This window comes from Anolis sagrei, chromosome 3, assembly GCF_037176765.1.
Source record: "Anolis sagrei isolate rAnoSag1 chromosome 3, rAnoSag1.mat, whole genome shotgun sequence".
Lineage (NCBI taxonomy): Eukaryota > Metazoa > Chordata > Lepidosauria > Squamata > Dactyloidae > Anolis > Anolis sagrei.
Window position 1 is genome coordinate 42,637,872 of NC_090023.1, and position 25,246 is coordinate 42,663,117.

At 40.8% G+C, this 25,246-nt stretch overlaps 1 protein-coding gene across 1 annotated transcript in view; it reads left to right on the forward strand.

Moving 5' to 3' along the window:
* The first annotated feature begins 656 nt into the window (after positions 1–656).
* The window catches only part of TMEM45A (transmembrane protein 45A), a 29,953-nt gene continuing 5,363 nt past the window's right edge, over positions 657–25,246 (forward strand). Inside the window, exons 1-5 of the mRNA XM_060770715.2 lie at positions 657–907; positions 21,330–21,540; positions 23,020–23,232; positions 23,907–24,091; positions 24,487–24,632. Of these exons, the coding sequence (XP_060626698.2) occupies positions 21,351–21,540; positions 23,020–23,232; positions 23,907–24,091; positions 24,487–24,632 (734 nt within the window). The 5' untranslated portion in view covers positions 657–907; positions 21,330–21,350. The remainder of the gene's footprint in view (positions 908–21,329; positions 21,541–23,019; positions 23,233–23,906; positions 24,092–24,486; positions 24,633–25,246) is intronic.

Sequence of the window (25,246 nt, forward strand, 5' to 3'; positions counted from 1 at the left end):
ATATTAGGTGGAGATCCCTTCTACACAGATTATTTCTATGGATCATCTTAGGGCCCCTTCACACAGCCCTATATCCCAGAATATCAAGGCAGAAAATCCCACAATCTCTGCTTTGAACTGGATTATCTGTGTCCACACTCAGATAATGTGGGATTTTCCACCTTGATATTCTGGGAAATAGGGCTGTGTGGAAGGGCCTGAAGTAACCTGAGAGAGAAAAAAAGGAAAGGGTTTTTTTTTGAGTGAAGGGCACACAAAACACACAAAAGTAAACAAATCCAAATCTAGCAAACTTTGACCTGATTCAGTGTCCCAGAAATACAGGGATGAGTGGCTTCTAAACAGGGAGAAAGTCTCAGATTGAATGGCTTTAAGCACCCTGAAAGAGGGAGGTGGGGATTCCAACCCGTCTGCTTGGAAAAAACAGAAGGAGGGAAGTGACTTCTGCGGGGAAGAAAGTCTGGAAAATTAGGAGAAAGAAATCTGTGTCTCTGCTGTGCCACATCACGTCTCTCTCGCTTGCAATGCCGCTCTTCGCCATTAGGGGGAGCGCGGCAGAAGTGAGGAGGGGGATTGACGTCTCCCCCAGCCCATCCCGAGGCGAAAAAGAGCCGAATCGGCCAATAGGAAGCGAAGGTGGGCGGGAAGAAGCCGTCCGAGGGAGGCTGCTTTGCCCCAGCGGGCGGTGTAGGGAGGGAGCGCAAGCTGGGCATCTGCCGAAGGAGGCGGGATGGAGGCGGGAGGAGCATCCCGTGTAGTCAACTCCGTTACAGGGCGAGGAGGAGGAGGATGAGCCCGGCGGCACGTCCGCACCATCATCTTCAGAAGAGGAGGAGGAGGCTTCCAACTTTTCAAAGTCAAGACCAAGAAGTCAACCAAGTTGCAAAAGAGAGGCAAACAGAGCTGGGTAAGCTTGGACCAGTGTCCCTGGCTTTTTCCATTTGTAATTGCCTTGCAAAAGTTTTCTTTCTTTCTGTAGCAGTGAAAGTGGAGTCAAACTGCGTTAACTTTGCAGTGTAGATGCACTCAAAGGCTCATGCTATAGCAGGCATGGGCCAGCTTGGGCCTCCAGGTGTTTTGGACTGCAGCTCCCACCATTCCTAACAGCCTCAAACCTTTTCCTTTTCATCCTCGGCCACTTAAGCGGTCATGGGGGTTCTGTGTGGGAAGTTTGGCCCAATTCTATTGTTTGTGGGGTTCAGGATACTCTTTGATTGTAGGTGAACTATCAATCCCAGCAACTACAACTCCCAAATGTCAAAGTCTATTTTCCTCAAACTCTACCAGTGTTCACATTTGGATATATTGAGTGTTTCTGCCAAGTTTGATCCAGATCCATCATTGTTTGAGTCCACAGTGCTCTCTGGATGTCAGTGAACTACAACTCCAAAGCTCAAGGTCAATGAGCACCAAACCCTTCCAGTATTTTCTGTTGATAATGAGGGTTCTGTGTGGGAAGTTTGGCCCAATTCTATCATTGGTGGGGTTCAGAATGCTCTTTGATTGTAGGTGAACTAAACATCCCAGAAACTACAACTTCCAAGTGCCAAGTTGTGTTTCCCCCAAATTCCACCAGTGATCACATTTGGGCATATTGAGTATTTGTGGCAAGTTTGTTCCTGATCCATCATTGTCCACGGTATTATCTGGATGTTGGTGAACTACAACTCCAAAACTCAAGGTCAATGCCCACCAAACTCTTCCAGTAATTTCTGTTATTTTCTGTTTGGAATGGTGGGAGTTGCAGTCCAAAACACATGGAGGGCCCAACTTGTCCCCTGCCTATGCTATAGGCTAAAAGAAATCTTTTCTTCTTCTTTGTTCGCCTTGGAATAGTTTCTGTGTCATGCTTTACATAAAAAGTATGTACTACAAGATGTTTTGTTTCACTGAGGTCAGTGAAATGTCTTTCCTCTTAAGCAAACACAGCACAGCCGCCTGGGTGACATTTGAGTCCTGGCTCAGCTTCAGTTCATTCCAATGGGCTGAAGTACTTAAGACTTTTTTCCTGGCAGTTCGGTCCTTCTCTTCATCATCCCGGGATTTCACTCTGAAGGACAACAATGCTTGGTGAGGTAGGCAGCAGTGGGGAAAGAGAAAGATCACATCCAAGATCAGCGTTTCTCAACCTAGGGATCGGGACCCCTGGCGGGGGGGGGGGGGGTGTCATGAGGGGGTTTCAGAGGGGTCGCCAAAGGCCATCAGAAAACAGTATTTTCTCTTGGTCATGTGGGTTCTGTGTGGGAAGTTTGGTCCAATTCTATTGTTGGTGGGGTTCAGAATGCTCTTTGATTGTAGGTGAACTATAAATCCCAGTAACTACAGCTTCAAAATGCCAAGGTCTGTTTTCCCCAAACTCCACCAGTGTTCATATTTGGGCATATTGAATATTCATGCCATGTTTGGTTCCAGATCTGTCATTGTTTGAATCCACAGTGCTCTCTGGATGTTGGTGAACTACAACTCCAAAACTCAAGGTCAATGCCCACCAAACCCTTCCAGTATTTTCTGTTGGTCATGTGAGTTCTGTGTGCCAAGTTTGATTCAATTCCATCATTGGCGGAGTTCAGAATGCTCTTTGATTGTAGGCGAACTATAAATCCCAGCAACTACAACTCCCAAATGACGAAATCAATCTCCCCAGAACCCCACTAGTATTCAAAATTTGGCGTATTGGATATTTGAGCCAGATTTCGTCCAGTGAATGAAAATACATTCTGCATATCAGATATTTACATGATGATTTATAACAAAAGCAAAATTACAGTTATGCAGTAATAACAAAAATAATTTTATGGCTAAGTGTCACCACAACATGAGGAACTGTATTAAGGAGTCATGGCATTAGGAAGGTTGAGAAGCATTGTTCAAGATGCATTGAGTAGGGATGTATAAAGAACGCAGTTTGACACAACTTTCCCAGCCATGGCACAATGCTATGCAGTCCTGGGAATGGGACTGACCACACCTGGAATATTATGTCAGTTATGGGCACTGCAATTGAAGGGAGATGTTGACAAGCTGGAATGGGTATAGAGGAAGGTGACTAAAATGATCAAGGGTCTGGAGAACAAGCCCTTGAAGAGCTGGGCATGTTTAGCCTGCAGAAGAGAAGGCTGAGAGGAGACATGATAGCCATGTATAAATATGTGAGGGGAAGTGATAGGGAGGAGGGAGCAAACTTGTTTTCAGCTGCCCTGGAAACTAGATGTGGAACAATGACTTCAAACTACAAGAAAGGAGATTCCACCTGAACATTAGGAAGAACTTCCTAATTGTGAGAGCTGTTCAGTAATGGAACTCTCTGCCCTGGAGTGTGGTGAAGGCTTCTTCTTTGAAGGTTTTTAAACAGAGGCTGGATGGCCATCTGTCAAGGATGCTTTGAATGCAATTTTCCTTCTTCTTGACAGAGAGTTGGACTGGATGGCCCACAAAGTCTCTTCCAACTCTTTGAATCTATGATTCTAATGCAGTTTTGGGTTGCTGTGAGTCTTCTGGGCTGTATGGCCATGTTCCAGAAACGTTCTCTTCTGATGTTTCACCCACATCTATGGCAGGCAGCCTCAGAGGTTGAGGGGTCTGTTGGAAATTAGACAAGTGAGGTTTATAGATCTGTGGAATGTCCAGAGTGGGAGAAAGTACTCTTGTATGTTTGTGGTAGGTGTGAATGTTGTAATTGGCCACCTTGATTCACATTAAATGGTATTGCAGCTTCAAAGCCCGGCTGCTTCCTGCCTGGTGGAATCCTTTATTGGGAAATTTTAACTGATATATTGCCGAAGGCTTTCATGGCTGGAATCACCGGGTTGTTGTAGGTTTTTTCGGGCTATATGGCCATATTCTAGAGGCATTCTCTCCTGACTTTTCGCCTGCATCTATGGCAAGCATCCTCAGAGGTAGTGAGATCCTCTGAGGATGCTTGCCATAGATGCAGGTGAAATATCAGGACAGAATGTCTCTAGAACATGGCCATATAGCCCGAAAAAACCTACAACAGCCTGATGTTAACTGACCTTAACTGTTTCCTGTCTAGAATTCCCCTGTTTTTTTCCCTTTTCTTCCACCCTGAACATTTCACAGTGATGCAAACCACGCTTGTCTCTCCCAGCCTCTGAGGCTGCCTGCCATAGATGTGGTCAAAACATCAGGCGAGAATGCTTTTGGAACATGGCCATACAGTCCGGAAAAACTCACAGCAACCCAGTGATTCCGGGCATGAAAGCCTTCAAAAACACATAATGCAGTTTGACACCACTTTTCCTGCCATGGCTCAATGCTATGCAATGCTGGTAATTGTAGTTTGATGAGGCACCGGCACTCTTTGGCAGAGAAGGTGAAAGACCTTAGGAAACTACAACTCTCATGAGTTGAGAATGTTAAGCCATTGCACTTTAAGTGGTGTCAAAATGCATTAGTTCTACAGTGTAGATGCATCCTTAATCAGGAAAGCCATGGACAAACTTTGCAAGATTGAGCAGAACTGGGTTGCTGTGAGTTTTCCGGGCTGTATGGCCATGTCCTAGAAGCATTCTCTCCTTACGTTTCACCCACATCTATGGCCAGGCATCTGCAGGGGTTTTGAGGTCTGTTGGAGGCTAGGCAAGTGAGGTTTATATATCTATTGAATGTCCAGGGTGGGTGAAAGAACTCTTGTTTGTTTGAGGCAATGTGAATTTTGCAATTGGCCACCTTGAGTAGCATTAAATGGCCTTGCAGCTTCAAAGCCTGGCTGCTCCTTGCCTGAGGGAATCCTTTGTTGGGAAGTATTAGCTGTCCATGATTGTTAGCTGGCCCTGACTCCTCAGAGGTTACCTACATGTCAGGAGAGAATGCTTCTGGAACATGGCCATTCAGCCCGGGAAACTCACAGCAACCCAGTGATTCCAGCTATGTAAACCTTCGACAACACATTGAGCAGAACTTTTGATGACAAGCTGACTTCAAAGGGTCTCATTCATAAGGTCTCCATCAATCAAAGCCAACTTGATAGCATGAAGAATAAAACTTCTTATGATAAAAGGAAGCGGTGACAGCAATGCTTTCAGGAGGCACATTTACTGACCTTGTAAGAAGATTGTAACCAAAATGTTTATTGGTTCCTATGTAATTCCTTATCTAAGCAATCGTGGGGAATGCATTAAGGAGAAGGACACCCTTAACGTCCTTGTTTCTACACAGCAAATTTGGTTTTTTGAGATGCCTGTGCTCTGAAGTTCCATCAATATTTCAAACCTGCTGGGATAGTCAGAAAATGAGAAGGAAGACTCGAGAGACTTACTGAAGTCATCAGTTTCTTTAAAAGCCTTTTGGTTCTTTGCCACTTTAAGCCCATTTCAAGGTTTTCATGAGAAATTGCAAACCCTCTTAGCAAGCAAGGGGAAAGGTTTTTCTTGTGGCGGCACCCTGTTTCTGGAATACTCTCCACAAGTAGGATTTATTGGGGTGCATCTACACCTGGTATAGGCAAACCCAGACCCGGGGTGGGGTGGGGTAGATGTGGCTCCTTGGGCTCCATTATCTCTTACTATTCTTCCTTCTCTCTTTCCTTTCTCCTTCTTTCCCTCTTTCTCCTTCCATTCCCTCCTTCTCTTCCCTCCCTCTTTCTCCTTCCCTCCTTCCCTTCCACCCTTTCATCCTTCCTTCCCTCTCTCCCTCTTTCTCCTTCCTTTCTTCCCTTTCGTCTGTCCTTCCTTCTCTCTTTCCTCCCTCTCCCCCTCTTTCTCCTTCCCTCTATTCCCTTTCACCCTTTCATCCTCCCTTCCTTCTCTCTTCCCTTCCTCTTTCCCTTCCTTCCTTAAATCCTTCCCTTCCACACTTTCATCTTTCTCTCTCTTTTGACTTTCCATCCTCCTCACCTCCCTCCCTCTTTCTCCTTCCATCTTTCCCTTCCATCCTTTCATTTTTCCTTCCTTTCCTCTCTCTTTCCCTCTTTCTCCTTCCATCCCTCCCTCCCTCCCTCCCTCCCTCCCTCCCTCCCTCCCTACCTTCCTTCCTTCCTTCCTTCCTTCTCTTCTTCACTTTCTTCCTTCTTTTTCATTCCATCATCTTTTTCTTCCTTCCATTCTTCCCTTACATCCTATCATTTTTCCTTCCTTTCCTCCCTCTCTCCCTCTTTCTCCTTCCTTCCCTTCCTCCCTTCCATCCTTCCTTCCCTCTTTTCCTCCCTCCTTCCCTCTCTTCCTCTTTCTCCTTCCATCCTTCCCTTCCCCCTTCTCTCTTTCCTTGCTCCTTCTCTTCCTTCCTTCCATCACTGGGCAACCAGTCCTCCTAGCAGGGAGTGCTAGCATGTGGCTCCCAAGTTAGAAAGCTTGCCCATGCCTGATCTACACTGTAGTTTAACTGCCATAGCATAATGCTATGAAATCATTGTAGTTTTAAAAGTCTTTAGCATTTTCTGTTGGTGCTATACCATACTACAACTCCCAGAATTCCATAGCATTGAACCATGGTAGTTAAAGTGGTTTCAAACTGCATTAATTCTGCAGTGTCAATAGATGAACCTTTGGTACCACATTAAAGTTGTAATGTCATACCCACACGCCTGGGATCACAACAGATTCTGGACATCAGGATGTTATGGATAAGATGCTGGAGAACCATTTATATGTGTCCCACAACTTTCCTAAATACCATAAGAAAACCTATGTCCACAGGTATCATGGATGATTACCTACTTACTTGCTTAGTCGATCCCTTGTGGTCCGAGTAGGATTGTCTTCCAAGATCGGTGTACTGGCAGTGGGTCCGTAGATGACTATGGAGCCCTATTCTTGATCTGCATGTTCTCCTGCAGGGAGGGCATTGGTTTCCAGGCGGAAGGTGGTCCCGGTCGGAGTTGACTTGATGAACCTTCCTCTTGGCATGTTTCTCTCTTTCGCCTTCTATTCGTGCCTCTTCAAATTCTGCAGCACTGCTGGTCACAGCTGACCTCCAGCTGGAGTGCTCACAGGCCAGGGCTTCCCAGTTCTCAGTGTCTATGCCAGAGTTTTTAAGGTTGGCTTTGACCCCATCTTTAAATCTCTTTTCCTGTCCTCCAACATTCCGTTTTTCGTTCTTGAGTTCAGAGTAGAGCAACTGCTTTGGGAGACGGTGGTCGGGCATTTGGACAATGTGGCCAGTCCAGCGGAGTTGGTGGAGGACCATCACTTCAATGCTGGTGGTCTTTGCTTCTTCCAGCATGCTGACATTTGTCTGCTTGTCTTCCCAAAAGATTTGCAGGATTTTTTGGAAGCAACACTGATGGCATTGTTCTAGAAGTTACATGTGACGTCTGTAGATAGTCCACGTCTCGAAGGCGTATAGCTGGTTTGGGAGGACAATAGCTTTATAAACAAGCACTCTGGTATCCCTACGGATGTCATTATCCTCAAACACTCTGTGCTTCACATGGATGATGTTATCTCATTGTGAATGTAAAACAAATATTGTGTGGTTATTTTTGTAGGTTGGAAAGGGCATCTAACTCAAGGCACTAATGTATCTTTGAATATCTCTACTTAAGAATAAGGCTATCAATTTCGAAAGTGGAATATAAAATAATGGTACACAATATTCCTCAGTGTCTGGCATTAGCCTTAAGAAACGTCATAGAGATATTACTTCTAGTTTTGTGAAACACTGCTAATATCCTGAAACAAAACAATCAGATCAAGATGGATAATATTAAACATGTTTTGTTGCTGACATTTGCCTGGTTTGATTAGGTTTTTAGTGCTTAGAAGTCTAAATATATGCAAGACTTTCAGGAAACACAGATCCAAATACTTCACATGTTTGGGAGGTGGCAACTGTATGGCAGAGAAGATTAAAAAAAACTTGTAAAACTACAACTCCCATAATTCCATAGCATTGCGCCATGGCAGCCAACTTGTTGCCATGGCATCATTGTAGTTGAAGTGGTTTCAAACTGCATTAATTCTAATCCTTCATTGTCGTAGGACTCCTGACATCTAGACCACCCATTAATTGTTTGCCACTCTGTTTTGTATGTGAAATGTTGGATGGTTTGTGCTTTGATTCAAAAGTGGTAAACTGCTTTAGGAGTGCATCTACACTGGAGAATTAATGCAGTTTGGAATCACTTTAACTACAATGGTTCAATGCTATGAAATCCTTGGAGCTGTAATTTTACAAGATCTGAAGCCTTCTCTGCCAAAGAGTGCTGGTGTCTCATCAAACTTCAGTTCTCAGGATTACTTAGTATTCAGCCAAAGCAGTTAAAGTGGTGTCAAATTGCATTATTCTACAGAAATGCAGTTTCAGAGAGATCTGAGGGGTGTATAACAGTGTGAGGCAAAGCCAAAGGGAAAAGGTGGTGTAAAGAAATAACAGCATATTTTAATGCTTTAGAATGCCTGTAAGCTGGGAAAACACTAAAATGTGTAATGGTCAGACCATATGGGGAATTTGGTGGCAATATTGGACCTCCAGAAAGGCCACATTTGGTCTGAAGGTCCCCATTCCTGATCTAGCATCACTACCAGGCTGCAAAAGCGGGGCTTTTCACTCTACCCAGGTAATATTGCCTAAAATGAGCTCACATCTGAATAGACAAGTAAAAGCAAGTGCTGTAAGGCTACAGCAGTGTTTCTCAACCTTCCTTTCGCCCAAATTTGCCCAAATGTGAATACTGATGGGGTTGGGGAATGATTTTGTCATTTGGGAGTTGTAGTTGCTAGGATTTATAGTTCATTTACAATCAAAGAGCATTCTGAATTCCACCAATGTTGAAATTGGGCTAAATTTCCCAGACAGAACTCCTGTGACCAACAGAAAATACTGGAAGGGTTTGGTGGGCATTGACCTTGAGTTTTGGAGTTGTAGTTCACCTACATCCAGAGATCACTGTGGACTCAAACAATGATGGATCTGGACCAAACTTGGCACAAATACTCCATATGCCCAAATGTGAATGCTGGTGGAACTTTGGGAAAATAGACCTTCACATTTGGGAGTTGAAGTTGCTGGGATTTATAGTTCAGCTACAATCAAAGAGAATTCTGAACCTCACCAATGATGGAATTGGACCAAACTTCCCACAACGAACCCCCATGGCATGAAGGGATTCAATAGCGTGAGCCTCCCTCCAGCCTCACACGCTTTCCCCCGCCCGCGCATGCATATCATGCTCCCATGGACCAAGCATGCCTGCTCTCCCCTCCCCACGTGAAGTCTCAGAAACAGCCCCCTCCCTTGGCTGAGAGGTTGGCCAATCACAGTGGAGGAGGGCTTTTGGTGGTAAGATTTGCCATCTGTTTCCAAAAAGGAAGAGAAGGACAGATGGAAAGATCTTCAGCCTTCTCTGCCGAAGGGATTCCTAAACCATCAGAAATATATATTTTCTGATGGTCTTTGGCAACCCCTCTAAAAACCCCTTGTGACCCTCCCAGGGATCCCGACCCCCAGGTTGAGAAACACTGGGTTACAATCATGTACACAATTAGCCCTGTTGAACAGAATTACCATAACTTTTTTTCTTGGACAAGATTGCATTGCATTTCATGTTTTTAGGGAATGGGGAAGCATATATATTATAATCTGTACATGCTTTGTAATTAAATGTTCTTTATCTAATTTGTTGTAATATGCTTCCTTTCTTCCTCTTGCATCCCATGCTACTGTACACTAAATATCCCCTTAATTTGCTGCTGTTCGGTGAGTTAATTTTAACTGTAATCATAACCACTTCCTGGATGCAAGCTGTTTGGAGACTCAGTTTGTATGAAGTGATGGACTTTGATGTGTCGGCACAAAGGGCAGCTTTTGTATCTAAGGCCGATGCACCTGCAGCGTATATTGTGGAGAAGAATACATTTAATGGCCTCTGGGGAGATCAAAATCCAAACAAAGCTGTTTGCTAGTTCTCTAACAACAGTAACAACTTACAAATAAATATACCTTGAAACTTTTAAAAGTTACCTTTAAAGTTTGATAAAGTAGAGTCTCACTTATCCAACCTTTGCTCAGCTAACGTTCTGTGTTATCCAGCCCAGTCTGCCTCCCACCTGGATCCACAGCTGTTTCAATACATTGAGATGTTTTGGTGCTAAATTCGTAAATACAGTAATTACTACATAACGTTACCATATATTGAACTGCTTTTTCTGTCAATATGTTATAAAACATGATGTTTTGGTGCTTAATTTGTAAAATCATTACGTAATATGACGTTTAGTAGGCTTTTCCTTAATCTCTCCTTATTATCTAACATTTTTGCTTATCCAATGTTCCTTATTGAGATCTTCTACAAGATACAATAATGAGGCATAGGTTCCTTGCATTCACAGTGCCAGATAGTAAATCTTCCTTGTAGATTCCTTGAGGCAGATTCCTCCTTCAAGATAATAGTTTCATTTACTCTCTTATGAGAGAGAATTTATAAAGACAAGTTCCTGAGTACAGATATTCCTCACAACCGGTTTCGACTTATACACAGTCTTCTTCAGGTGGAGAAATATGGATTTACAAAATAAAGTGGACCTAAAGGGAACAAAAAGAGTGACCAAGAAGGTTTCTTAATAGAGTGGCAAGATGGCGGCTGCTGCAAGTTTGTGAAGCTCGTCGCGAGCTTGCCCCCTCGAAAAGCCTCTGGGTGAGTTATACTCCCCCTGCCCCGTGGATTAAACAGGGCTGTCAAAAACCACCGGACTTGCACCCCTGGGGGTGCCCCCCCAAGAAGTCTGGAAGGTTGAGGCTAAGAGTGGGAGGACTGGCCGAGGCCAGACCAAGACGCCGGCCACTATTTTAACTCACAGCATTGAAGAAGATAAATTACAAGGAGGTCTGTGTAAAGAACAAGAAGAGAAGAAAATAGGGGGAAAGAAAGAAGAAAGTACAAACATAACTGAAAACAAAGATACAAATTAACGCAAATAAAGCATACAGTAAGAAGAGAGAGGAGAAAGACGAAGAGGGAGAAGAAGGAGAGGAAGGAGAAGAAAGAGAAGAACAAAGAGACAGAGGTGCAGAGGTGCGAGGGATTTAAAGAAGTGCAGAGGGGAAGAGGAGCGAAGAGAGCTGAAGAGAGACGGGTGGGAGAGCAGCCCCCCTGAACACTGAACCCTCTTCTGCCACCCCCCTCCCACGCGGCCTGACCCCCTCCACTGCAGAAAACATCCAGTGACAACCGAATATCTCCATTACCTCCCCCCCCCCCCGACACCGCACAGCTACTTACAGCAACCCATCCTTCCCTCAGACCTTGGGCTATCCGCGGACCCTACAGACTCCGAGAAGCTTCCTCTATCCGCAGCCCGTCCTCCCCCTCAGGTTGAAGACGAGGGGCATCCTCAGCAGGCCGAGCGCCGAAGGGCGTCCGACCTCTTAGGAGGCCAAACAGATACTGAGAAAGGCGGAGGAAAGGAAGAGTCGAGCCAGGAAGTCTCGCGAGAGGAGCAAAGGGAGGCGAGAAGACGCGAGGGAAGGTGAGATCTTAGCAACCTCGCGAGAAACTGAATGTAAACAAGGAAGTGGATAAACGAAAGGAAGACCTAAGGCCTAAGGTTAAAGAAGGAACTTTAAGAATAAAACTAAATAGAGAATATAATCACTAAACAAAGACAGAAGATAGAAGAAAAGAAGGTGCCTAAGGAAAGGGGGAGGAGAGGAGAGGAAAGAAGCAGAGGGAGAGTGAGGAAGGAAAGCTGAAGAAGGAGAAAAACCTTACTAAAATAGCAATGGAGAGACAAACGGGGAGATAAACATCAAACTACTAACAATTAAGAGAGAGAAACCAACAACATAACTACAATAGTAACACAACACAGCCTGACAGGTCTAATAATAATCTGATAATAACCAGAAGAAGATCAAAAGAGAACTCAACCACTTAAAAAATGTCGGCACAAAAGAAGCCAGAAAGAGACAAAGAGAAAGATAAAAAAGCGGGCAATAAAAAAGACACCCCAACAGAAGAACCTAGCATTAAAGATGTTCTAGCAGAAATAACAAAACTACATCTCGTGGTGCAAACGATGCAAACCAACCAGGATACACAGAATGCTGCGCTGAAAAAAGAAATAAAAGAAGAAATAAAAGAAATGAAGAAAGACATCAAAGAAGAATTGCATGCAGCCCTCAAGAACGAATTGAGGGAATCGAAAGACGGCATTACAAGACTGACGCAAGAGAACAATGATCTCCGAAAGGAGAATGAGAACATAAAGGATAAACAACTAGATTTAAGAAAGAAGATGAAGACAATGGAAGAAACAATTGCATCCCTAACACTGCATCGAGAGATACAGGAAAGCAGAGAAAAGGAATGTCAACTCAGATTTCGTAACATACAAGAAAGTGATCAGGAAAATATTAGGGAAATTGTAACGGACATTATAGCCAATATATGCAAAACCTCCAACGAAACAGCGGAAAAAAATTTGGACAGGGTTATGAGGATCAATTCCAACTATGCAAAAAAGAATAAAGTCCCACGGGATGTGCTAGTTTTCTTCACAAAAAAAGCCACAAGAGATGAGATTCTCAGAGAAAATGCCAAATCCCCCACAGTGTATAAAGACAACAGAATTGTGATTCTCAAAGAAATACCCATATCAATACTAGAGAGACGAAGAAAATATCATTTCTTAACAGATGAACTGAAAAAAAGAAATGCCCGATTTAGGTGGGAAAAAACAGAGGGACTGATGGTCACATGGAATAACACAAAACACTGGCTAACAACGGAGGAAAAAGCCAAAATCTTCTGGGAAAAAATAGTACAGAGAGAACCTCAAAAAGACTCAGGAAAAGGAGAGGAGGAAGGAGAGGCTCCAACAACACCCATGACAGAAGAAATCAGCGAGAATGAGAGTGGTGAGGAAAGCCCTCCAGCAGGGGCAGGACAGAACAAAAAGAAAAGGAAAAGAGCGAGAAAAAAATCACCAAAACAACTTTACCAAGAGACGGACCCAGAGAAGACCAACCAGAAGACTGCAAATAAGGTAATAAAAAATATTTTTAATGGGTTCAAATACAATGATTAAGATAATATCCCAGAATGTGAATGGAATGAACTCTCCAGGGAAAAGAAAAAGAGTTTGGCACTGTTTGAGGAAAGAACGATGTGAAATAATATGTCTCCAGGAGACACACATCATTAAAAATCATGCACATTACCTAGAGCAAAGCAGTCTGGGAAAATTATTCCAGGCAGTTAGCACAGAAAAGAAAAGAGGCCTAGCCACATATGTTAAAGACAACCTAACTTCCAAACTAGCGTTTAAAGATGGGGAAGGGAGAATTTTAGGGGTATTGGTGGATATACAGGGAAGAAATGTCTTAATCTGTAACATATACGCCCCTAACGGAGGGAAATCTAAATTCTGTGAGAAACTCCGTAATTTTATATTGGGAACAGAATATGATGAGTTAATGATAACAGGGGATTTTAACGGAGTGGTAGATATCAACAAAGACAAATCAAAAAAAAAGGGAAAAAAGCCGCCGCAATCCTCAATACTTCCGAGAGTCTGCCTCCAAATGTTAGAAGAGCTTGGAACAATAGACACATGGAGAGACCAACATAGGAATGACATTGACTATACATACTTTTCAAGCCGCCACCAAACATGGTCGCGGATAGATATGGTATGGTGTTCTACACCACTATCAAAGAAGGTGAGAAAATCAAAAATATTGCCTATCCTGACCTCAGACCATGCCCCAATACTCACGATAATACAAGAAACCACAACTCCAGGAACAACATATATGTGGAGACTAAAGGACTACTTAATTAAAGGGGAAAAAAACATAAAAAGATATAGAGAATTAATAGAAGAATTTTTTATACTCAACACAGAAGAGGAGACCCCGATAGAGTTAATCTGGGATACCTCAAAAGCCTACGTTAGAGGATTTCTTATAGAACACGCCGCCAGATTGAACAAACGGAAAAAAGAAGAACAAGAAAAACTTAGGAAAGAATTAGAAGGGAAAGAAAAAATAGCGAAATTAAACCCACATAATAAAAAACTACAATACCAAATTTCAATTCTAAGGAAAAAAATAACAACCCTACACCTAGAAGAAATGGAAAAAAAACTAAGATATGTCAGACAAGATTACTTTGAGAACGCGAACAGAGTAAGTAAATGGCTGGCGAGGAAATTGGCGATAAGAAGGCACTCCAGAATCATTACACAAATTGAAGAAAAAGGCAAATCTTTCTACCAAACACCAGACATAATGGAACAATTTACAAAATATTACAGAAACCTATACGCTGATGATAACATCCCTAAAGAAAAAGTTATGCAGTTCCTAGGCAAACAAAAGATAACAAAGATAACAGAAGCCCAAAGAGAGATGTTAAACAAAAAGATATCAAAAGAAGAGATTGAGAAAGTTATCAAAAACCTACCGCACAATAAAGCGCCAGGACCGGATGGATTCACCGGGATTTACTACAAAACTTTTATAGATCAACTAACAACGCCACTCCTAAAAACAATGAACAAAGTATTGGAGGAGGGGAAAATCCCAGAAACATGGAGGTATGCGAACGTGACCCTGATACCGAAAGACAACACGGATAAGACCAAAGTCAAAAATTATAGACCGATATCCCTTTTGAACCAGGATTACAAAATATTTACCAACATATTAGGAAACAGATTAAAAGAGATTCTAAGTAAGCGAATAGAAGAAGAACAGAAAGGTTTCCTACCAAAGCGCCAAATAAGAGACAACATACGCGTAGTAATAGATGCAATAGAATACTACGAGAAGAAGATACAAAAAGAAGTAGCGTTTTTATTTCTTGACGCAGAAAAGGCGTTTGATAACGTCAACTGGTTCCTATTCAAAGAGACACTCAAAGAAATGGATACAGGATATAATTTTGTAAATGCAATTGAATCACTATACTCCAAACAATTTGCAAATATACTAATAAATGGTCAAAAATCAGAAACAATCAGAATTGAAAAAGGAACAAGGCAGGGTTGCCCTCTATCCCCCCTGATATTTATCCTTACCCTCGAATTACTTTTATGTAATATTAGAAGAAATGAAGAGCTGAAGGGGTTGCGAATCGGGAAATATTCATTTAAGGTCCGGGCATATGCGGACGACCTCGTCTGTATCGTAGAAGATCCAATAAACACGATAGACATATGGTGGCAAGAAATAAATCGATATAGTGAGGTGGCAGGCTTCAAAATAAACAGAGATAAAACTCAAATGCTCATCAAAAATATGACGAAAAAAAAGGAGGAAGAATTACAAAAAAGAACATCGATCAAGATTATGAAAAAGGTGAAATATCTAGGGATCATAATAACAACCAAAAATATACAACTATATAAAAATAATTATGAACAGAGATGGTCCAAAATTAGAGAAAAACTGAAGAGATGGGAAACACTACATCTCTCCCTGATGGGAAGAATCGCGGCGATTCAAATGAATATCCTGCCAGACATACTGCACCTTTTTCAGGCAATACCAATAATAAAGACCAAGCGGACCTTCCAAATATGGCACAAAGATATCACAAACTTCATTTGGAAAAGAGGCAGACATAGAATCAACTTCACTAACCTGTGCGACAAAAAGAAAAGAGGAGGTATGGCATTGCCAAACCTGCAGTTGTACCACGACTCAGCGGCCATCTGCTGGATAAAAGAATGGATAGGACTCAAGGAAAGAAAACTATTAGCCCTGGAAAGTTTCGATCTAATGCAGGGATGGCACAACTACTTATGGAGAGGGAAAATAAAAGGAGAAAGTAGCTTTAAAAACCATTTTGTTCGAGATCCCCTTATCAGAATCTGGGAAAGATATAAAACAAAACTTTACCAAAAAACACCACTATGGTTCTCTCCTAATGAAGCCAGCCAAATTAAAGGAACATCAAGAGAAATATGGTTAACATATAAAGAAATATTAAAAAGCTCACCTCAAGGATACTCAGTCAAAACCCAGGAAGAACTTAGACTGTATGACCCCACACTTTCCTGGTTCCAATACCACCAAATAAAAGAAAGCTTCAATAGGGATAAACTGATAGGCTTTGAAAAAGAAGATACGATTTGCGAAAAAATCTTAAAGACGGACAACAAACACATCAAAAAAGCATACCAACAATTGCTGACATGGGAAACAGAAAGAGAACAAATAAAAGATAACATGGTCAGATGGGCCAAAGATATAGGCCGCCCCATTAAGTTAGAGGAATGGGAGGAAGTATGGACAAAAAAACTAAGACTCACCTATGCAAATGAAATCAAGGAAAATTGGTACAAGCTTTTCTACAGGTGGTACCTAACACCGGAACAGATAGCCAAATTTAGTAAAGGAAAGATAGAGGGGAAATGTTGGAAGTGCCAAAGAGCGAATGGAAGCTACATGCATATGTGGTGGAGCTGCAAAAGAATTAAGACCTATTGGCGCCAGATTTGTATAGAGACAGGAAAAATCCTCCAAATAAAAATTAAACTAAAGCCAGAATATTTCCTATTGGGAATTGTTGACTTTAAGTTGGAAAAAAATGAAAACAAGATTTTCTTTTATCTTTCCACAGCTGCCCGAATTAAATTAGCACAATATTGGAAATCCATTGAGATACCGACAAGGGAAGAATGGATCCTAAAAATATATGATATAATGAATATGGATTTACTAACGAATAAACTCTCAAGCAACTTAGATAAAACCAAAAACACAGACTGGGATAGAGTTCTGAACTATCTCGAGAACTGAAGAATTGAAAGAAAGAAAGGAAGACGTGTACAAAACAAGGAAATCTGAAAAGACACCAGAAGGATACAGAATATAAAACAGACTTAGTTCACATACACAGACCTGCATGGAAGTTTTCTCACCCCCCTAACCCTATCTTGTACCCCCCCTTACCTCAACCCCCCCCCCCCACGAATGGAAACGAATGGAAAGGAAATGATGAAGGAACAAATGATGTAGTAGTGAATGAATGCATACCAATCCCCCCTCCCTTTAAGTGTGGATGGAATCCCTCCCCATTCCCTCCTCCTCTACCCTCACATTTCTCCCTTTCCCCTTATGCACCCCCCCCCCCGATTTTTATACTTTTGTATTCAAAACATCAATAAAAATATATATATAAAAAAAAAAAAGAAGGTTTCTTAATAGCAAGTATGCTCATATAATACAAACATGCAAATAATAAGTTACAACTATATCAGAACATAATTACACTAAGTTTTCCTGGCTAAGAAGGTTTTTTAATGGCAAGTATGTTCATACAACGCAACCATGTAATTTCTAAGTTACAAATATCACAGAACACAATTACTTACACCAGGTTCTCCTGGAATAAACGATGCTCTGCTTGAGTTTCATTCCATAGCGAGCACCAGCTACCAGAGATTACCACTGCTATTTAATGTGCTACACCTAAAGGGACTGGGTGATAAAGTTTTGTGATATTGAAATTGTTACTATAGAAGGTTACCTGACAGGTTCACAGGAAGAGGTAACAGTTATTTAAAGAGATATTACTAAAAGTCTACAAGAAACAATCATATGTGTTAGTATCATTTGATCAGTATTCTATTTTTAAGTAAGGTCCGTTTTGTTGTAGACACTAGTAGTTCACGCGCATACCACAACGAGCATGTGCGTCGTGTACTGGCATGCCTCGGGAACAACTGTGCTCAGTTTCTGCTCTGTAGCTAACCTGTACGGTTCTGTTCTGTGCTTTAAAAATGTTTAAGACTATCAACTCACCCGCCGCATGTGAGGTTCGCTCAGTGATACGGTTTTTGTCAGCAAGGAACCTGCCTGCTGCAGAAATTCATCAACAGATTTGTGAAGTATACGGGGATACTGTTATGAGTGAAAGCAAAGTGTGTAAGTGGGTACGACAATTCAAAGATGGCCGTGACAACGTCCATGATGAGGACTGCTCCGTTCGCGCTTCTTTGATTACAGACGATTGGTTATCAGAGCAGGCGGCAAGTTTTTATGAAGAGGGTATTTTAAAATTGATTCAGAGGTATGATAAGTGTTTGAACAAACTTGGCAACTATGTCGAAAAATAGAGTGAAGTATGTACTTTCTGAAAATAAATTTACTTTTTAGAAATAAACTTTTGTTGTGTACTTATGTTCAAACGGACCTTACTTAAAAAATATCCCTTGTATATTCAGCTGAAGTCGAGGCATGCAAGTCTAAACATATGTCTCTGGATTTAAGTGTCTCATAATAACTGAAAGCAGTTTGTTTATTATTATAACCGGGTTCCTATCTGGCATTGTGAATCCAAGGAATCTATGCCTCATCATTGGTTGTATCTTGTAGAAGATCTCAATAAGGAAACAGAAGCTCTTCATAAGTGATATCATTTTTTCTTCAAAGGACTATAACCAGTATTGTGAACACAACATACTTATGTTTATTGTAGATTTTTGCTTATTGTACCTTGTACAAGCTGTGAAATATATGCTTGGTATTGTTCTACTTTGGTAAAAGTGGACCTGTGTGTCTTGTTGGTCTTAGGGAACCCATTTCTTTTTAGTTTGTCACAACTTTAGCTTGCTATGGCAGAGTAGCTTGAACAATTAAGTTTTGATGTTGCCTTCAGAGACTCAGTAATTAAAGATAGATCTTTGTTTGACCTCATTAGCCCATGACAAAGATATTATTTGGAAACCAGCTGAAATGGGGAGGGGGGGGAGCCATAGTAATTATGAATAGAACAGACTATATGGAAGAAGTACATTGACAGCTTTCTGTCTGGGAACACTATTCTCAGATAGAGAGGGACCCCACTGAACATATCCAATTGATTATTAGGACAGTAGTCTTGGAAAGTCTCAGTTGGGGATACATATCTATGAAAGAAAAAGACTTTCTAATAAATACACATATCCCAATATTATACACATTGCCTAAAATACACAAGAACACCAGACCTCCAGTGGGCCATCCTATTGTATCTGGGTTGGGTTCAATTCTTGAACCATTGGCAAAGTTTGTGGATTCATTCTTACAGCCTTTTGTTAAACTCACTACATCCTACATCAAGGATACCAAACATTTCATTAATCTTATAAAACAGCTTTCTATCCCTCCAGATGCAGTTTTAATGCCAATAGATGTCACTTCACTATACACCAGCATCCCTTTAACAGAAGCATGCGGAATTTGTGAAAGCATATTGGATTCAAGAACAAATTCATATCACCCCACCCATTTTCTATTTGATGTAATTGATGTTATTCTTGAGAAAAACTATTTCAAATTTGATGGACATTTTTATTTTCAAATTCAAGGTGTGGCTATGGGAAGTCTGATTGCTAATTTGTTTATGAACGATTTGGAAACAAAATCCATGTTGAATCCCACACAGAACCCTGTGTTTGATTGCATGATTAAATATTTCAGGTACATAGATGATGTGTTTATCATCCTGCGTAACCAACAAACAGCGCAAGAATTATTGGGGTGGGCTAATACCATTCATCCTCAGATTGAATTCATGGGTCATATAAACTCAAACAGTTTAGCTTACTTAGATGTTGTGGTCATTAAAAACCACAACAATTTTATTGTTAATAATTATCGAAAACCTACAGACAGGAATTCATTTTTACACTATAATAGTTTCCATAGCTTTCCTCTGAAAAATAATCTACCCTACTCGCAAATGCTGAGAATTAAACATAATTGTACTTTACAACAAGAACTTGAGCACAACATTAAAAAAGTGAAAGACCAGTTTAGATCCAAAGGCTATGTAGAGCACCTCAATAATAAAGCAAGCATTAAGATATCCAAAGTCCCTCAAACCTCCTTACTAGAGGATAAAGCGAAACCTAGAGACAATAGACTTCTGTGGCCCCTCACATTAACTAACTTATTTAAACATGTTATCAAAACTGTGAGAAAATACTGGAGTCTTGTTAGTGACATACCCGGCTGTGAGAAACCCCCTGTAGTGGCACATAAGAGAACACAGAATATTAAAGACATGTTAGTACATTCAGATGTAGATCATTGGCCACAATCTATTCAGCCCAAGCCCAATTTAGTGGGGAACTTTGCATGCCATCACTGTTCTATATGCCCTCAGTTTGTTCAGGGTAAGATCTTTGACCATCCACGTGCCAAAGTTCAATATAAGTTGCCACCTGTGCTACCAAAGGAGCTGTGTATGTGATTGCATGTCCATGACATCTCATGTATATTGAGATGTCACGGACAAGAAGGCAAGTTAAATATTGCATCATTGATCATAAAAGCAAAATTAGAAATCATTCAATGGATTTTATTCTCTATAAACATTTTGAAGAATTCCAGCATAACGCAGGGTCTCTTCGGGTCGAAATTCGAGAGGTAGAAACTCCCTCCTCATATGTTGATCTGAGGACTAGACTTTTGCAACATGAATCCTTTTGGATTTTCACCCTCCAAACTGAATACCCAAAAGGGTCAAATGATACTAAGACATATGATTGTTTCTTGTAGACTTTCAGTAATATCTCTTTAAATAATTGTTACCTCTTGCTGTGAACCTGTCAGGTAACCTTCTGTAGCAACAATTTCAACATCACAAACTTTATCACCCAGTCCCTTTAAGTGTAGCACATTAAATAGCAGTGGTCATCTGGCAGCTGGTGCTCGCAATGAAATGAAACTCAAGCAGAGCATCGTTTATTCCAGGAGAACTTGGTGTAAGTAACTGTACTGTTATACTTGTAACTTAGAAATTACATGGTTGCATTCTTTGAACATACTTGCCATTAAGAAACCTTCTTAGCCAGGAAAACTTAGTGTGAGTAATTATGTTCTGATATAGTTGTAACTTATTATTTGCATGTTTTTAATATATGAACATACTTGCTATTAAGAAACCTTCTTAGCCACTCTTTTCGTTCCCTTTAGGTCCACTTTATTTTGTAAATCCATATTTCTCCACCTGAAGAAGACTGTGTATAAGTCGAAACCGGTTGCAAGGAATAGCTGTACTCAGGAACTTGTCTTTATAAATTCTCTCTCATAAGAGTGTAAATGAAACTATTATCTTGAAGGAGGAATCTGCTTCAAGGAACCTATAAGGAAGATTTTCTATCTGAATGCAAGGAACTTATGCCTCAGTATTGGTTGTATCTTGTAGAAAATCTCAATAAGGAAACAGAAGCTCTTTATAATTGATATCATTTTTTCTTCAAAAGATTATAACCAGCATTGTGAACACAACATACTTATGTTTATTATATTCTTGGTATCGTTCTACTTTGGTAAAAGTGGACCTGTGTGTCTTGTTAGAATCCCAAGTATTACATTCTTTAAGACACACTTTATATTCTTTAAGACATATTTTAAGGCACATTCTTTGTCCTTAGGTTGATACACGGTGAGGAAAGATGGGAAATTTCAAAGGTCACGCACTTCCTGGCAGTTTTTTCCTTCTCTTTGGTTTGTGGTGGTCTGTGAAGTATCCATTAAAGTACCTATCTCGAAGAAAAAAGAACACTTCTTCCATTGGCTCCAAAGCAGGATTTCAACGCTTAGAATTTACTGAGGGCATCATCAAAGCTGCCTTTGCTCTCATCGGTGAGTTTATTTTCTTTGGCCTTGCCTCTGAATAATAGTGGTTAGGACTGAGGATGAATAAGAGAATTCATAAGCTGTGAAACAGAACGAGGTAATGGAAAAAATGTATTGACACACAGATATGGCTTCAAATAGCAATGTGGATTGTGCCTATTACTCAGCTTCACTTTTATTTGTGTAGCAATCAGTTGGAAACTTTAGGAATCAATACTGAATTCAGGAGCATAAACATCTGCTCTGAAAGAAATATTGTTAAATATATAAACAAATATATAACTGGGTTGCTGTGAGTTTTCTGGGTTGTATGGTCATGTTCCAGAAGCATTCTCTCCTGACGTTTTGCCCATATCTATGGCAGGCATCCTCAGAGGTTGTGAGGTCTGTTGGAAACTAGGATGAGTAAGGTTTATATATCTGTGGAATGTCCAGGATGGGAGAAAGAAGTCTGTGTGAGTCAGGCGTGAACATTGCAGTTGGCTACCTTGATTAGCATTAAATGACCTTGCAGCTTCAAAGCCTGGTTGCTTCTTGCCGGGGGATTCCATTGTTGGGAGGTGTTATCTGGCCTTGATTGTTTCCTATTGGAATTCCCCTGTTTTCAGAGTCTTGTTCTTTATTTATTGTCCTGATTTTAGAGTTTTTTTAAAAAATACTGGTAGCCAGATTTTGTTCATTTTCATGGTTTCTTCCTTTCTATTGAAAATGTCCACATGCTTGTGGATTTCAGTGGCTTCTGTGTTGTCTGACATTGTGGTTGTTAGAGTGGTCCAGCATTTTTGTGTTCTCAAATAATATGTTGTGTCCGGTTGGTTCATCAGATGCTCTGCTCTGGCTGACCTCTCTGGTTGAAGTAGTCTGCAGTGCCTTTCATGTTCCTTGATTCGTGTTTGGGCAATGCTGCATTTGGAGGTCCCTATGTAGACTTGTCCACAGCTGTATGGTATATGGTAGACTCCTGCAAAGGCGAGAGGATCCCTCTTGTCCTTTGCTGAATGTAGCATTTGTTGGATTTTCTTAGTGGGTCTGTAAATAGTTTGTAGGTTGTGTTTCTTCATCAGCTTCCCCCTGCGGTCAGTAGTTGTCTTGATGCTTGTCTTTACTCTTATAGCTTGTTCTCAACATATACAACTTCTTAACTGTTCTTAGCAGAATTTATCTCTCTTTAATAGTATCTTGAAGTCATTTTAAGAATGCAGAGAGATCTCAAAAGCTATGGTTATATCCCTCTGCTTTTTAGATATTGAATGTAATTTGAGAAGTTTTGGAACCCTGTTGTTCTTGATGACTAAATGTAGGGAAAAGACAGGCGATTTAGAGTCTATTTGTAGCAAAGATTTGCAAAGTACTGATCTGTATTTTTTTCCTGATATTGGGAAGACGTGCTGTTCTTACAAATTGATACCAAAGATTTCAATTCTAAAAAATGAAATGGACTGTCAAGATAGTCACTAACATATTTTCCCATTGTTTCCCACACAGGTATGGTAGCAGAGCAGTTTGTTCCTGATGGACCTCATTTGAAACTGTATAATTATGAAAGGAAACAGTGGGATCACCTCATGAACTGGCAGCATGCAACCATGTATCTTTTCTATGGCATCTCAGGACTGATAGACATTGTGGCTCATGGTACTAATGCTCTGCCAGTAGCCATGGACAGAATGATGCTTTCACTAGCTGTATTTGTAGAAGGTGGGTTCATACCACATTGCACTGCATGGTTTATGACGAATGGAAGAGATGTGCTGTTGTGTTGTCGAAGGCTTTCATGGCTGGAATCATTGGGTTGCTGTGAGCTTTCTGAGCTGTATGGCCATGTTCCAGAAGCATTCTCTCCTGACATTTTGCCCACATCTGTGGTAGGCATCCTCAGAGGTTGTGCGGTTTGTTGGAAACCAGGCAAGTACGGTTATATATCTGCAATGTCTAGGGTGGAAGGAAGAACACCTGTCTGTTTGAGACAAGTATGAATGTCAAACAGACAAGAGTTCTTTCTCCCATCCTGAATATTTCACAGATATATAAACCTGATTTGATAATCTGGATTATATGGCTGTGTAGAAGGGGACTTAGTGTCATCTCCAGTTTGGCCTGTATTTCCCACACTGGAGGTGCTGAACTGTTACTCATCCAACATCTTTCTCCATTGTCTTCAGTCCACAAGGATGTGGAGGAGTGACTGCAAAGATGAACCTCCTCCCTCTGCTGAAGGAGTTCTCATACACCTCTAGTTTCAATGAAATTGTATATGTATATAGGTTGCTTGACACAAATCTGGATAATGTCCTTCATATTGTAATTGGAATTTTGTGTAATAATGCAGTACAGGAGGAAAAATAACTGACCCTCTCATTATATATCGTCAGGTTTTCTTTTTTATTATCACATCCATGGACGTGCTATGCTAGATCTCCATGTCCATCAGTTGCTTTTAGTGGCCATTTTTGGAGCAGCCATCTGTGTCTTCCTGGAAATTTTCTTCCGTGGCATCATTGTCCTTGAGCTGTTCCGGACAAGTCTCTGCATACTGCAAGGGAGCTGGTTTTGGCAGGTAAGCAAATCACTGTGTCTTGGCTTCATGATCAGCCCAGGTGACGGCATGTAACAATCTCAAGCAGCTGCCAAGAGTTTGGGGACTAATGTTCTGGGTACCTTTGAGCTTTGTTGCCCAGGTGCTAACTGTTAATAGGCACCTTCAAGAACCTTACTGTCCCTTCTTCTGAATCTTGAACTTGTCTTTTTAAACAGAGCACCTTTCAAAGAGTGTCCTTCAAGTGAAATAGTGTCCTTTGTTATCTAGGCCAACATTTCAACACACTTTCCGTAAGACCTAGGGACCAACACTTGAGATGAGGCACACACATAACATAATAGAGCATTCCAAAATGTACATCTATAAAATGTAGTATTTCAAATCAAAAGCATTATTCTCTTTTTATTTCATAGATTGGATTTGTACTTTATCCTCCAAGTGGGAGTCCAGAATGGAACCAAATGGATCATAATAATATAATGTTCCTCACCATGTGCTATTGCTGGCATTATGCATTTGCACTTCTTATAATGGCAGTGAATTATTCTATAGTCAGCTGGTAAGTGACACCTTTTTGGAAAATAGGAAGTCTGAATGGGCAAATTTAACTTTTCTCTAAATGCAAGTTAGGCTTTCAGATCTTGCTTTTACACAATACGATTTTCAGGTATTTGCGTGTTCAGAACTGGGTAGACCTTGAGCCATGTTACCCACCTCAGGTTATTGCCCCTTTAAACAAAAAACAAAAAAGTAAGCTACTGAACAGCACAAGCTATTTATTGTCATGTCAGTTTATTTCTAGCTTTCCTTTCCTCCCGACATTAGGACTCAATGTAATTACAGAAGAGTTAACAGCATTAAAAAGTCAACATGAAAGAGAATTAGGCTATAAGCAATATTAAAATAAACACATTATATTAATCTTCGTGATTGTTTGGTGAGCTGAGATTGAAAAGTGGTTAACTGCTTTATAGTTTATAGCATTAAAATGCTTTTTTAAAGTAATGTATTTTTCTGATTTGTTAAAATTGTTTTTAAATGACTTACAGTATTACTGTTGTTCACTACAGTATTTAAATAAGTAGTATCCGTGTTCTTTCCCCCATTACTTTTTGGGGAAGGGCAGGAATAGAATTGATAAGGAAATGGCATAAAGCGAAAAAATATGCTCAA